General features: G+C 47.0%; 1 protein-coding gene across 2 annotated transcripts in view; it reads left to right on the top strand.

Annotated features, from left to right (window-relative positions):
- LOC120031954 (protein Jade-1-like) overlaps nucleotides 1-16,064 on the top strand; it is a 139,075-nt gene that overhangs the window by 112,618 nt on the left and 10,393 nt on the right. For both annotated transcript variants that reach the window (XM_038977823.1, XM_038977832.1), the window contains exons 10-11: nucleotides 8,182-8,299; nucleotides 14,295-14,426. In XM_038977823.1, the coding sequence (XP_038833751.1) occupies nucleotides 8,182-8,299; nucleotides 14,295-14,426 (250 nt within the window). The remainder of the gene's footprint in view (nucleotides 1-8,181; nucleotides 8,300-14,294; nucleotides 14,427-16,064) is intronic.

Here is a 16,064-nt window from a genome sequence, read left to right as displayed (position 1 = left end):
TGGAACTCGCTTTGTGCACGGGGGCATTGTCATGCTGAAACAGGAAAGGGCCTTCCCCAAACTGTTGCCACAAAGTTGGAAGCACAGAATCATCTAGAATGTCATTGTAGCGTTTTAAGATGCCCCAGTCCATTATTCCACCCTCCACCTCCTCCTCCACTTTACACTTGGCACTATGCATTGGGGCAGGTAGCGTTCTCCTGGCATCTGCCAAACCCAGATTCGTCTGTCGGACTGCCAGATGGTGAAGCGCGATTCATCATTCCAGAGAACGCGTTTCCACTGCTCCAGAGACCAATTGCGGCGAGCTTTACACCACTCCAGCAGACTCTTGGCATTGCACATGGTGATCTTAGGCTTGTGTGCGGCTGCTTAGCCATGGAAACCCATTTCATGAAGCTCCCGACGAACATTTCTTGTGCTGACGTTGCTTCCAGAGGCAGTTTGGAACTCGGTAGTGAGTGTTGCAACCGAGGACATATTATTTTTTACGTGCTTCGGCACTCCGCCAGTACCATTCTGTGAGCTTGTGTGGCCTACCACTTTGTGGCTGAGCTGTTGTTGCTCCTAGATGTTTCCACTTCATAATAACAGCATTTACAGTTGACTGGGGCAGCTCTAGCAGGGAAGAAATCTGATGAACTGACTTGTTGGAAAGGTGGCATCCTATGACGGTGCCACATTTGAAAGTCTGAGCTCTTCAGTAAGGCCATTCTACTGCCAATGTTTGTCTAGGGAGATTGCGTGGCTCTGTGCTCAATTTTATACACTTGTCAGAAACGGGTGGGGCTGAAATAGCCGAATCCAGTCATTTGAAGGGTGTCCACATACATACACAAGTGTCCACATACTTTTGTATATATAGTTTTAATCCTAACTTTTGCCCCACGCGGAGGCTCTATGACTGCTTTGATGACTTATGATTGGCCAACAACAACAAGCTACACACGCCACTCTCGTTGAAAAGCAAAGAGCAGCAGCACAAACTACACAATTTCTCTCTCTCTACTACAGCAGGTGCTTTCGAATACGAATGGGTCCTTCCGAACAAGTCCGTTAAAATTACACATACCCGTGACAATCAGATCTGACCCAGACCGTGACATTATTTAGAATTCTGGATCTGGACCCACTCTGGTCCCAGATTGAGTCTTGGGTATTCGGGTACAGGTGGATTCTTGAAGACCTCTTATATTTATGCCATTTAGCAGACGCTTTTATCCAAAGCGACTTAACAGTGATGCGCGCATACATTTTACGTGATGGTAGCCCCGGGAATCAAACCCACAATCCTGGCGGTGAAAGCGCCATGCTCTACCAACTGAGCCATACAGGATCTCTCTCCCTCTCTGTCTGTCTTTCTCTCTCCCACTGCGTCTTTCTCCTCTCCTGTTCAGAGAACTAGCAGCAGAGTAGGTTGAGCGTGAGCGAGAGAGCTGTCCGTCTGTCTGTCTATCCCAGAGACCCACGTTGCGACGCTGTACTCTCCTCTGTCTTCTTTAGCACTCAGGCTCAATAGCACAATGGATTGGGCTGAATCAGAACGTGTTATTGTCTAGTGAATGAGCTTCTATTTCATATGAATGTCAGGCAGTGTTTTATCGTCGGACCTCAACGGATAATGAAGTCCTCCACGTCCCCACATTCACCTAGTACGCACTGACAACCCACTCTGCTCTTGCCCTTTTGACACGTTTTCCTGAGAGGGATATGTCACACTAATTAAAGTAGTCTCTGCTATATCCATGTAGTCTGTCAGTGGGGAGATGCTGTTACTCTCCCTCTCCAGGGTGTTGCTCAGTGATATTGTTCAAGTCACCAATATACACGTGTATCCCTTTACTCATTAGTTGTTTATCAGCTTCACCGTTTTATTAACTGTAAAGCCCTACAGAGAGTCAGTGGTGAGGGCTGCACCCCATATCGCAATATTATTTTGGATTGTATTATATCTGTACTTTGACTCCAAGTGTCGATTTGTCAAAAAAATGTCACAATTTCTTCCTAGGTAGCGTTAGCTAGCACTAATCGGCTGTATCTGCGCCAAAACTCTGGTATTTTTCGTCCTACAGCATGTTCTCCATCTATTTAACCCTTGTGTAGTCTTACCATTCTGTATACTCCCCTTGTCATAAGGGTAAAAAATGACCTGCCTTCACTAAACCCCTCAAATGAAGCAGCTTAATTGAATTTTAAACCCCAAATCTATTTTGCATGAAGAAACATCACACACTTTCTGGGTTTTCCCTCTTCACAGTGCAGAAAGACTGCATTTAATTAGTGGACACCACTCGTTTTTATTACAACATACTTGTCATAATTGTTTTCTTTACTCAAGTAGAGGTTTATTATTATTGCTAAAGGTACTGCATAGGTGTAAACATACATTTTAGCATGAGATAGCACTTGTATAGCCTAAGAAAGTAGCAGAAATGTGCAGGAAGTAGTTTTGAATGCATTTTATTGAAGCGAAACAATAACAGTCTTGAACTTTCTTATATACTGTACAATGAGGAATTCAACTACAAAATACTAGTCTTCTCCCATGCATGGACTTTGCAGATGTATTTCTCACATGTGCAGCACATAGTATTTGTTTTACAGTCCTTCTTTGGGAGGCAGAATTGGCATCTCCTCCTCTTGCCTGCTTCAGCTGCAGCCTCAGGTGGATCAGGACAAGATTCAGCCCCCTGTACAGCTTTCACAAGCGCTGCAGAGGCTGCTGTGTGTGGGAGGCGCTCCCTTCTTTGAATGTGTGGGGTTACAAGTGCCTTTCCCAGCTGCTCCAGGAGCACCCTCCTCTTGTTCTGCTTATCAGACATCCAGGTAGGGTTGATCTTGTTCCATATCACAAAGGCATTGTATGAGGACACATCAATGATGTTATGGAAGATGACCAGGGGCCAGCGGGCAGTCATCCTCCTACAGCTGCAAGTTCCAGTCACCTTGTCCAGGTTGTCCACGCTTCCTTTGTTGTGGTTGTAGTACAGGCCATTTCGTGCAGTGTGCTCAGGAGGTCCACATTCTTCCTCTTTGGGATGTAAGAAACTAGAGTGGGTGTGGGGGTGAAGGCAAACTTTGATGACAAAGCCTCTCTCCCCCTTGTTGCGAGGAGTTCAGGGGGGAGCTCAGGCTTGTTCTTTCTAACTGTGCCAACCATGGTGATCTTCCTCTTCAGGAGCTGCTGGCTGAGTTCATAAGAGATGAAGAAATTGTCACACGTGACATTGTGCCCCCCCAGTCCATCTGTCACATCAAGCACAACCCGCATCCCCTGGTTCTTCTCCGGGCCTCCACTGGTCGGCTTCCCTGTGTAGACTTGCATCTTCCAAGCGTAGCTGGATTGTGCATCACAGGCCACCCATATCTTGATGCCATACTTTGCTGGCTTGCTGGACATATACTGCCGGAAAGGACAGCGACCTTTTGACAAAAAAGATTACTATCAGTAATTAGTATCAGCATCACAGAAAACAATCACATAAATCAATGATATTACAGCAATACATAATATAATTAACAGTGAAACTCACTTACATTACAGATATGAAAATTAAAAATGTACCTCCTGAATGGAACCAGTTGCTCATCCACTGTTACTTCATGCCCAGGGTTGTAGAGGTATGGCAGACGCTCCACCTACTTCTCCCAGAACTCTCTCATGGCCTCCAGTTTGTCTCTCACGTGTCTGGCAGGTCTTGACTCACGGTTATCAAATCGTAACATTCTTGCGAAAGTGTGAAAGACTTTCAGTGGCATTGTGGCACGGAAAATCGCCCTTCCACTCTCTGCATCCCAGAGACTACATGTAGCCTCGCCTCGGGACCTACACACACCCGCTAAGATTAGCAGCCCTATGTAGGCACGCAGGTCAATCTCATCCATCCTTTTCCAGTTGTCTCCATATTTACAGAAACCCTCCAAATTTGTCAATTCCAGGATGATTTTTTTGATGGCTGGTGTGACGAACATGTAGAATGTGGAGGCGATGTCCTGGACATGGGCAACTGCATGTCTTGGTGGCCCTGGGGTCATCCTTATGACATTTTGTGCTGCCATCCTGCCCTGGTTGTCATAAGGTGTCAAGGACCATGTTATTTTGCTGACAAAAATGTGTCTCTTTCAGCTTGGGGGATTTCTAATTCTTCTGAAGATGATGCATCGTGCTCTGGGTTGTATTCTTCCCCATCTTCTTCTTCAGATACCTCCTCTTCTTCTAAATCATTGTTCTCTTGTTCTTCCTGGACATCTGAAAAAATCAGATCTATGACCTGTTGGGCACTGAAACGTGCACTCATGGCTTCAGCAAAAGAGAGAACTGGGGGGACTGTCATCTGCAGCACCTTTATAGCCCCTGACTGCATTCCCCATTAGTAAACAATGCTTTCAAGAAATGTTTATTTAGTCTGAAATAGTTTTTAATTTGTCTGTGAACTTGAGTGGTGTGGGGTCGTGGAGAGGAGATGCTGCACATGCACAACAACGTTTTAGTTTTGTCTGAGTTCAAACAGTAGCACACAATCTTAATTTCTCTGTGTGTGTGTGTGTGTGTGTGTGTGTGTGTGTGTGTGTGTGTGTGTGTGTGTGTGTGTGTGTGTGTGTGTGTGTGTGTGTGTGTGTGTGTGTGTGTGTGTGTGTGTGTGTGTCTTTGTGGTGTGTAAATTTTAGTTAGTTATTTTATAACTGCCGGGTCAAAAATGACCCGAAGACATTCTTTGTACCCTGGTGGTGTACAGCTTTCATGGAAATTTGAACAAAGGCAGTGTTTCACTTTTTCTAATGTTGGGGTCACTCTAGCAAAAGTCATCACATTTCAAGTTGTAAAAAATATCTTTTAGGGTTGTTTTTTTTTGCTGTTAAACGTGGTGGCAGGTCATGTAGTGAGCAATATATCGGGACATCAAATACCAATAAAATCGCAGTATAGAATCGCAATACATATCGTATCTGCACTTGGTTATCGTGACAAAATCGTATTGTGAGGTCCCTGGAATTTCCCAGCCCTATTCCTTACATAGTGCACTACTTTTGACAATACACTATACAGGGAATAAGGTACAATTTGGGATGCAGCCGAGGTGTTCTCGCCTCTCCCTCTCTGGGGCTCTGGCCAGCCCTTCTAGTCACTGTCTGTAACTCTAGGATCAGTGGTGGGATCCTCTCTGATGCGCACGGTGCACTTTCAGCCCGGGGCAGCCGCATTTCCACGCCACGTTCCATGCCTGGGGCAGCCTGGTCGTCTGCATGTGAGCACGCAGACCTGTTTCACACCGCGGTCACTGAGACCTGGACCGCGAGCGGTCACCAACGCATCTGCTGTCATCGGGCCCTAATTAAATCAACAGGTGTCTGGCAGGAGAGGAGAGGAGCGGGCCCTGTTCAGTCCACTTATTACACCACCAATACTCACTCTATCCTCGCTGTCTCTCTGTGCTACAGAGTCGGGGGGGGGGGGGGGGGTGAGAGAAGAGAGTGGGGGAGAGATGTGTAATTCTAGTATAGAGGGAGAAAAAGAGCATGAGAGATGGAGGGAGAAAAGGAAGCAGTTTACTGTGTTGTAGGGATGGAGGGAGAGCGAGATTGTGCGATTGGGGAAGTGATCAGAGCGAGAGGGAAGAAACTGAGAGACATCTGTTTACTGTGTGGTATGGGAGCAGTTGGCCCTGCTCGGCACAGTAAATACACCACTAAGGCCTCTGTGTACGGAGCCTGAGAGGGAGTGAGAGGGAAGGATGAGATGGATGAAGGGATAGAGGAGGGAACAGATAAGGATGGAGAGAGAGAGAGAGAGAGAGAGAGGAGAATAGAAAGTAGGTGAAAAGCTGTTTGCTCTGCGTGTGCTATGGAAGAGGAGTGGCCCCTTAGCAGTTATCTGTACTTCTATCACGGGGCCGAAGGACAAAATGAGGGAGGGAGTTAGAGAGAGGGGATAGTGTGGATTGGAGAAATTGCTAAAGATGAGAGAGGTTAATAGGTTGTGTCCCAAATGGCCCCCTGTCCCCTATATTGTGCACTACTTGTGCACTCTGGTCCCAGGTCAAAAGTAGCGCATTATAAAGGGAATAGGGTTCCATTTGGGACTCAGTCATAGATTAGAGAGGAAGGGAAGTGTCTGCCCCCCCCCCCCCCCCCCCCATTTGAAGGCCTTCCGTTCCTCATCCCCCCCCTCAACTTGTTGTTGAAAACAGCCCCCCCCCCTACCACCACTCGTAATCTAACACAGATACTGAACATTGTGTCCCACATCTATTTTTATCCTACTTAGAAGTAATAGAATACTTAGGATAGCTGGCCACCAGACAACTTAATAAGCAAACTAGCAGCAAGCAATACCAAACATTAGGCCTGTGGTTATCTCCTCCCACACAGCGGCAGTGTGCTGGCCGTATCTCCTCTGTTAACCGTTTGTTAATGTACTATCCCCATCAGCGGAATACATTGGGACACAATTAATGTTTTGTTCCTGCTGGAGCTAAACATAGCAGGGACAGGAGAACAGTAATGTTTGTTCTCCTGTGTGTGTGTGTGTGTGTGTGTGTGTGTGTGTGTGTGTGTGTGTGTGTGTGTGTGTGTGTGTGTGTGTGTGTGTGTGTGTGTGTGTGTTGTGTTTCTCAACAGAAATGGATGCTGTAGTAGTACTGGTATTCTATTGTTCTTCCCGGACACTTTTTGCACTCTCCTGTTGGCTGGTGTGATATACCGTGTCATTGAGCGATGCCAGTTGAGTCCTTGGTGATGCCAGATCAGATGTGTGCCTTTTTGTTGTGCGCTGTTGTGTGCGCGTCCTTGCGTTGGCTATGCGCGTGTGCTGTCTGCGTCAGTGTGCGAGACAGGCGGGCGGACTGCGTGAACAGATCTGTCCTTTGTGGAGTGTCTGGGTGGCTCAGCTCCGCCGTGCTGTACCATCTGAGTGACAGGACGGACGCCTCGCACAGCACAGCCTGGCTGGCAGACAAAGACGGCGTTTTCTTTCTGACTGCACAGTACTTTTCATCCTCTGTCATTACGCTCTGTCTGTCCGTCCGTCTGTCGGCGGCTGTCCGTCTGTCTTGTCTGTGTCTTTTTCTCTCTCTCTCTCTCAAAAAATATATCTGTTTTCTTGTCAGCCGTATCCCCTCCTCTCTTGCCCCTCTTCCCATCATCACTGTGACTAATCCTTAGTCACAGACTCTCATTGATAAAGATGCACACTGAAATATGCTGGAGTGGAAAAACAACACACTCTCACACAGATGTGCTTTGACACAGGACACACTGGGAGCCCTCAGACGTGTGTGTGTGTGTTTTTTCTTCCTGTGTGTGTATCCTGTTCCTGGCTGTGAGCCAGCCTCTCTCTGTTTTACTGGGGACTACTCCAGAATGGGTTGGCTATGGCCTAACCCGGCAGCTTCCCGAGGGGAGGTTAGTCGCTCCAGCTCTCCACCACACACACACACACACACTGCTACTCCTTCGACAGCCACGTTGTCCCACTGCCAAACCAGAGCCCCATAAACACACATGAAAACATATGAAAGTGATTTGACAGGGTGAGGAGTTGGAGGTGGGGTGGGGGGGTGGGGGGGTGGTGATGCTGCTGAGAGAATTAGTCTAGCTGGAGTTCCTACCCTTGGCTGCAGTCTAGTTACACCCCTACCCTTCTACCCCGCGTCTGGGAGGTTGAGACTGAATAAAGACAGAGAGAGAGGGAAGCTGGGTGGTTTTAATGGGGCCTTTCTCTCTGCTATAGATCCAACCTGGTTATTATAATGAGTTCAGAGGACTGTGTGACGTGTGTCTTTCTGTCTCTGGGTGTGTCTCTCTGTCTCTGGGTGTGTCTCTCTGTCTCTGGGTGTGTCTCTCTGTCTCTGGGTGTGTCTCTCTGTCTCTGGGTGTGTCTCTCTGTCTCTGGGTGTGTCTCTCTATCTCTGGGTGTGACGTGTGTCTCTCTGTCTCTGGGTGTGTCTCTCTGTCTCTGGGTGTGTCTCTCTGTCTCTGGGTGTGTCTCTCTGTCTCTGGGTGTGTCTCTCTGTCTCTGGGTGTGACGTGTGTCTGTCTGTCTCTGGGTGTGCCTCTCTGTCTCTGGGTGTGTCTCTCTGTCTCTGGGTGTGTCTCTCTGTCTCTGGGTGTGTCTCTCTGTCTCTGGGTGTGCCTCTCTGTCTCTGGGTGTGACGTGTGTCTCTCTGTCTCTGGGTGTGGCAGGTGAGGAACCTGTGCTACATGGTCACGCGGCGGGAGAAGATGAAGAGTTCCCTGTGTGACCTCCAGGAGAAGATTTTCCACCTGCAGATCCAGCTGCTGGAGGAGGACCTAGCTGGAGGTGAGTGGCACAAACACACACACACCCGCACGCACACGACCAGAGAGCCCTAACACAAGCCACCAGCTGCAGTGTAGGGCTGTGTTTGACAGAAACAGACATACATACAGTATTACACTGCTGTGACTTCCTTCCTGTTATAACCTCAACGAGGGTGAATTCAGGACAGCAGTATGTGGCCCTGTTCTAATACTTTCAAAATGCACCCTTCTTATCTCCTTGTTCAATATGTTAAACATGCATCCTTCCCTCCTTGAGGTAATATGAGAATGGGATGGAACCCTTGGTCATGATTTAGGGAATACTTCAGGTTTCCATTCCCATGTGACTTCAAGGAAGGAGGGAGGGAGGGAAGGATGCACGTGTAAAGTATTTGAACCGAGCCCGTCCCAGTTTTGCAGAGGCAGGTGGGCAGGGCCCTCCCTGAGTTGGTGCCTACATGAACTGCTACTCTTCAGCTTAGGCTGCGTTCAGCCCTCAAAGCCCAGTGACTCCGCCTAGTGGATTCACTCTCAGGACTAGATGGTAGACACAAAGCAATATGCTATCACTGTGGAAGCTGAGATCATCCAGACATGGCCTGCTTCCCCATTGGCACCCTATTCCCCATAGTGTACTACTTTTGACCAGGGCCCATAGGGCTCTGTGCAAAAGTAGTGCACTACCTAGGGAATAAGGGTGCCATTTGGGACACATACCGTGCTATGCGCTCTGGCTAGACTCGGCGTTGGTTGGCTGTACGTCTGCTGGGCGTGTGGAACATGGGAATAGCCCAGTGTTCTGTGTTGGGAGTCTTGCCGTGACGTGTGGAAAGAGAGCCCGTCTCCTCTCCCGTCGTGACAGGCTAACTGATGGTTATTGTGAGCTGGGGAGGGAAGGAGGGAGATTCATAGAGAAGAAGAGGGAGAGAGATTACCTGACCACTGTAACTGACCCAAACTTAAGGAAAGCTTTTGACTATGTACAGACTCAGTGAGCATAGCCTTGCTATTGAGAAAGGCCGCCGTAGGCAGACCTGGCTCTGAAGAGAAGACCGGCTATGTGCACACTGCCCACAAAATGAGGTGGAAACGGAGCTGCACTTCCTGCCAAATGTATGACCATATTAGAGATGCATATTTCCTTCAGATTACACAGATCCACAAAGAATTCGAAAACAAACCCAATTTTGATAAACTCTCATATCTACTGGGTGAAATACCACAGTGTGCCATCACAGCAGCAAGATGTGCAACCTGTTGCCACAAGAAAAGGGCAACCAGTGAAGAACAAACACCATTCTAAATACATCCCATATTTGTTTATTATTTTCCCTTTTGTATTTCAACTATTTGCACATCGTTACAACACTGTACATAGACATAATATGACATTTGAAATGTCTTTTATTCTTTTGGAACTTCTGTGAGTGTGATGTTTCCTGTTAATTTTTGTTTATTTCACTTTTGTTTATTATCTACTTCAGTAGAGAAAGAGGGAGAGCGATGTAGAGAGAGAAAAAAGGAGAGAAGTAGAGGGAGAGAAGTAGAGAGAGAGGGAGAGCGATGTAGAGGCAAAGAGAGGGATATGAGAGAGGTCGCCCAGTCATTATGATACTGACAGCCCCATCTTTCTCCATCTAAGCGAGCAGGGTGCAGGCAGAGGCCCTGTCTGCTGCGTCCCAAATGGCACCCTACTCCCTTCCTAGTGTGTGCAACTTTTGACCAGGGCCCACGGGTGCCCTGGTGAAAAGTAGTGCGCCACATAGGGTGTAGGGTGCCATTTGGGCCGCATCCACTGAAGCAGTGTGTTCTATCACGGAGCTATCTGTCCCCTCCCCCGGCTCTGTGTGTCGGCCCCTCATTTCCATGTGTGAATAGATATGGCTGCTTAGCGCCGGGCAGCCAACACAGGCCCCTGATAGCGCTGAGAAGTGCAGTTGGGAGGTCCTACTACACATCAGCGGGCTTTGGGAGCTCAGAAATGATGAACACTGCAAATTGAGTACCGGCTGGAGAGACTCGTACAACTCCCCAGGCTAACACACACACACACACACACACACACACACACACACACACACACACGGACAAGTGTGCACACAGACATAGGTACAAGGACACACACGCAAGGACTCTCACAACCACACATACACCCTTCCTTTTCCACACACAGACAGATCCCACTCCAACACACACCTGAACTAACATAGCCTATTCCTCTTTCAAATGTTAATATGCACATCAATTCCCACCCAAACCCCACCCCTCCCCTTTTCCAAGACACACACACTTCTTTCTCTAGTTTCTCCCTCTCTAGACTCCAGAGAGTCCTGGCTAGTTATTCTGTAACAGGGTGGCTCGTTTCCCATTCCTTCTGACAGACACACAGGGGAAACCCTCAGACTCTTTGCCCTGGGCCCTTTACTTGGCCAAGTGGAGTAGTGTGTAAAGACTATTGTCACGCCTGAGTGTGGTTACTATGGGTCCAGTACTGGGGCCAGAGGGAGGACATGGACACTGCAGGTTGACTACTACTACACCGCAACTACTCACATGACTGGGGGCTGTAATGGAGTCAGGGTCAGGGAGAGTCCCAAATGGCACCCTGTTCCCTATGGGCCCTGGTCAAAACTGTTGCGTTATAGAGAGCATAGGGTGCATATTTGGAACGCAGATTTTTATCTGTCTAGGGATATTCAAGTCAAGTCTTAAAGGTTCCTTTCTACTGGCTTACCTTCCTGTAGACGTGTGTGTGGAGGGGACTCTGGGCTGACCTCTCTGTCTTCTAGAGAGAGAGGGAGCATGAGACAGAAGGAGAGGAAGTGGTAGAGGGAGCATGAGAGAGAAGGAGAGGAAGTGGTAGAGGGAGCATGAGAGAGAAGGAGAGGAAGTGGTAGAGGGAGTGTAAAGACGCTTTGGTGTCGTGCTAATGAGCGCAGGTAAGAAGTGGGGCACGGTGCAACAAACACAAACACACACTTACACACTCTCTCTTTTACACACACACACACACACACACACACACACACACACACAGACACACACACACACACACACACACACACACACACACACACCGCAGCTGAGTGCTCCCAGAAAGAGAGGAAATTAACCACACACTTCAAAAAGACGAATCCCTTGGAGGCACTGCACCTAACTGACGGCAACAGAAAATGTAAATGAGAGGGGGGAAGAGGGAGAAGTGAGAGGGGGGGAGAGAGAGGGGGGGAAAGAGAGGGAGAAGTGAGAGGGGGGGAAGAGAAAAAACAACTGATCTGACGACAACGTTTCCAAATGTCTCTCCAAGTTGGACCGTTGCAGAAAATATGAGTTTTTTTTTTCTCCCGACAGCACACATATTCACAAAAATAGCTAACACATCACTCATACATATGACCTTCTATCCTACACACACTTACCGGCAGTGTTCAGGCACGCACACACCCACACAACAGATTTGTTGAAAACAACATGGACACATGTATACACACACACACACACACCCAGGGTAGCCTCAGTGTGAAACACAACCCTCCAGGAAGACCACAGTGAGGTACCACTCAGCCCCCCCCCCCCCCCCCCCCCCCATGCATGTCCTGCTCCTCCATGCTAGGGGAAGCATGATGGAGGGAGACCCTCAGTGCCCCCACAACTCAACTCAGCCTCTATTATAACCAGCATGAGAGGAAGTCAGGCGTGCACGCCACCCGCTCCACTGTTGGTCTAAGCAGCGGGAGCGTGTTAAAACATGTTCCCCGACAATAAGTGTGGGGGGGGGGCACCAACCCAACCGCACAGCTAGTGGGACGGTTTCTCAGCGGGGTGCTCTCCCTCTGTTTATTGTGTCTCTGTGTGTGTCCAAATAGATGCTAGTGCAGATGTACAGTACCAGTCAAAAGTTTTGACACACCTACTCCTTCAAGGGTTTTTCTTTGTTTTCTACGTTGTGGAATAATAGTGACGTATGGAATCATGTAGCAACCAAAAAAAAAACGTTAAACAAATCCAAATATATTGAGATTCTTCAAAGTAGCCACCAAGCAGCCTTGATGACAGCTTTGCACACTCTTGGCATTCTCTCAACCAGCTTCATGAGGTAGTCACCTGGAATGCATTTCAATTAACAGGTGTGCCTTGTTAAATAGTGGAATTTCTTTCCTTCTTACTAATGGTGAATTAGTTTGTATTTCATTTCCTCTACATCATTTTATGACTCCTTTGAGCCAATTAGTTGTGTTGTAACAAGGTAGGGGCGGTATACAGAAGATAGGCCTATTTGGTCAAATACCAAATCCATATTATGGCAAGAACAGCTCAAATAAGCAAAGAGAAACAACAGTCCATCATTACTTTAAGACATGAAGGTCAGTCAAACCGGAAGACCTAGAGTTAACTCTTGCTGCAGAGTATAAGTTCATTAGAGTTACCAGCCTCAGAAATCGCAGCCCAAATAAAGTAACAGACATATCTCAACATCATTGTTCAGAGGAGACTGTGTGAATCAGGCCTTCATGGTCAAATTGCTGCAAAGAAACCACTACTAAAGGACAACAATAAGAAGAAGACTTGCTTGAGCCAAGAAACACAAGCAATGGCGGTTCTAACCGCCATGTCTTTGTGAGACACAGAGTAGGTGAACAGATGATCACCGCATGTGTAGTTCCCACCGTGAAGCATGGAGGAGGAGGTGTGAAGGTGCTTTGCTGGTTACACTGTCTGTGATTTATTTAGAATTCAAGGGCCACCGCATTCTGCAGTGATACGCCATCCCATCTGGTTTGTGCTTAGTGGGGCTATCTTTTTTTTTTTTTACGGGACAATGACCCAAAACACACCTCCAGGCTGTGTAAGGTCTATTTGACCAAGAAGGGGAGTGCTGCATCAGATGATCTGGCCTCCACAATCATCCGATCTCAACCCAATTGAGATGGTTTGGGATAAGTTGAACTGCAGAGTGAAAGAAAAGCAGCCATCAAGTGCTCAGCATATGTGGGAACTCCTTCAGGACTGTTGAAAAAACATTCCAGGTGAAGCTGGTTGAGAGAATGCCAAGCGTGTGCAAAGCTGTCAAGGCAAAGGGTGGCTACTTTGAAGAATATAACATTTGTTTAACACTTTTTTGGTTACTACATGATTTCATATGTGTTATTTCATAGTTTTGATGTCTTCACTATTATTCTACAATGTAAAAAATAAAGAAATGATTGAATTGAGTATCTGTCCAAACTTTTGACTGGTACTGTATATTTACTGTAAGTGTGCTTGTTTGTGAGCATATTTGTAGTTGTGAGTGTGGGTGGGTTTCCTGTGCCTCAGTCCCCAATGACTACACACGAGCTGTGAATAGAGATGGTGAAGGTTTTGACTGTGAGGGAGTTCTTTGGTCGGAGCGTTTCTGAGAAGTGGGACAGTTTCTCAGTTCGGTCTGTCAGGTTATGGGTCATTTCTCTCATCACAACAATTAGTCCAGCTGGTGGGGTTAAAGGTGCCATTCTGGGGTCAGATAGCTCAGTTTCTCAGTGTAAGGTTCACTCTGACTGGAGGAGAGGGAAACTTAACCAGGATGGAGACAAGGAGCCTCAGGGTACTGTTCACTGCTTAGTACTGACCCCCAATTTAGTTTACGATAATGAAATCAAACATTGACTGCTACATAGCCTCCTCAGTATATGACTGTGTTTACATTATGCAGCTGTATTTAACTGCTGCACAGCATGTGTTCCAAATGGCTCCCTATATAGTGCACTACCTTTGACTGCAGCCCTGCAGAATATAGGGAATAGGCTGCCATTTGGGGCACACACGGTACGTCCCCAAGGGCGCACGCGGTACGTCCCCAAGTGCGCCCTGTCCCCAAGGGCGCACGCGGTATGTCCCCAAGGGCACAGCCAATCAGTTTAAAAACACCAGTAGTTGATCTGTCTCATGAGAAAAAATATCCCGGTCTTGACCTGCCTCTCCCTGACTTCATGCTTGGCTGGCTCCACCTCAATGTTGCTCTATTTCCTCTGCAGAGAAAACCATGAAGGGCCATAAGGGAAGACAGAACGGGGTGAAGGAGAAGGGGAAGGAGCGGCGGAAAAGCAGTCCGGAGAAGAAGAAAGAGAGGTGGAAGTCTGACAACGGCTCCCTCCTCAAACAGCTAGGTAGGTTTGACACACCACGGGGGTTTGTGTATGTGCTGCGAGTTTCCAGTTGAGTTGATGACGTGTATAACACCCACTCCCCCCTGAGTTGCTATCACACCTCCCCAGACTTGTCCAGGCTCGCACCATCTAGATCTGGTTGCTGATTCTACACCCTTCTTCTGAAGTGTGCACTTGCACACTCCCTGTCATGGATTTAACAATGTTGGAAAGCCAATGCTTACACCAATCCAAAGCATTCAAATCAATTACTGGGAGTGTGCAAGTGCACACTTTGGGCAAAGTGTGGTGAATCAGGATGCAGCCTAGGTCTCCTCTGGATACCATCTCTGGAGAAGACATCAGTGTCAGTGCTGAGCGATTAGTACATTTTGAGGTTGTTTCGGTGTGATTATTTTTTTTAAATTATCACGGTTTTCGGTTTCGATTATTTTGGTTGAATGCTGTAACACAGAATAAAATAATTGTAATGAAAGTCCCATGATGTTATTGACTGCCCATTTCTGCTTAATCACTTATTAACCATCATTTATTCACATGACTTTATTTAATTAAATATTGAATTTGTTATGTATATTTGTTTTATTTGATGACTTTATGATTTCATTCTAAGTCGTCTCATCTCTACAGAGCTGCTGTTTATGCTGTCTGAAAGAAATCACTATTTTAGTAGTTGTTCAAAGTAAATAAGGCATACTTTTATGACTACTGAATACCAACTATCAATCACTTAGATCATGTATTTTCAGGTAGAGATACCTCGAAGCAACAGCTGCTCTCTATATCACCTCACGATCGCATGTTCTTCTGTCTCTTAAGTAGCAGGCGTAAAAGAAACACAGACCAGACAAGTAGATGCGCAATGGATTGTGGTCATTGTAGTTAGTTTAGCACATAAAATGTTGTAAATATGTAGAATATTATCCTGTTGGAAACTACAACTCCCTACTACATCGCACAGTTCAGGCTGGATCTGGTTTATATCTAGGGAAACTGCAATGTGCACATTGAGCTTAGAAGGAAAACCGAATTAAATGGATTTCAAATAATTGAACTGACATCGTTCAATTAGTTTTTTTTTTTTTTTTTTTTTGAAAAATAACCGACATTTCGGTTAATCGCTCGGCACTATTCAGTGTCCAAACTCTCCCCAGCTGATGATCATGATGAAGATGCTTACAGTATCAACATTCAGGAGGAAAAGTTGTTCCTCGGTTACACATACTCAACTAGAAGCATCCTTCATCCCTAGAGAATCTGCAGAACCATTAACAGGGAATCGACTAGGAAACTGTTAGCCAATGTTGACGTCTGTGGTTGTCCTGCAATATTTAACTTTCTAGGTCAATACCTGTCTTTTAGCGGACATGACTAAGACGCTGATGTGATTGCGAGTGGCTTGGCCCCTTTATTGGAGCTGAGAACCGACATATGGACAGGGCCGGAGGAGCCTTTATGACCCGAGCCTTGGTTACAGTACCAAAGAAGAACCGTATCCCACGTGTGTCCACAGAGCCCTCGACTCTTAAGAGCTCCCGTGGGACCGGTGCTTCCCAATGCCGATCCTTATACTTCACTTTCAGCTTTTCGTTATGTTAACCACTCCAAAACCAGTAAACAGGTGGACCTGGTGAAGAA

Source organism: Salvelinus namaycush, chromosome 3 (assembly GCF_016432855.1).
Source record: "Salvelinus namaycush isolate Seneca chromosome 3, SaNama_1.0, whole genome shotgun sequence".
In the NCBI taxonomy this organism is placed as follows: Eukaryota; Metazoa; Chordata; class Actinopteri; order Salmoniformes; family Salmonidae; genus Salvelinus; species Salvelinus namaycush.
Note: the sequence above shows the minus strand (reverse complement) of the source record. Positions and strands in the feature narration are given on the sequence as shown.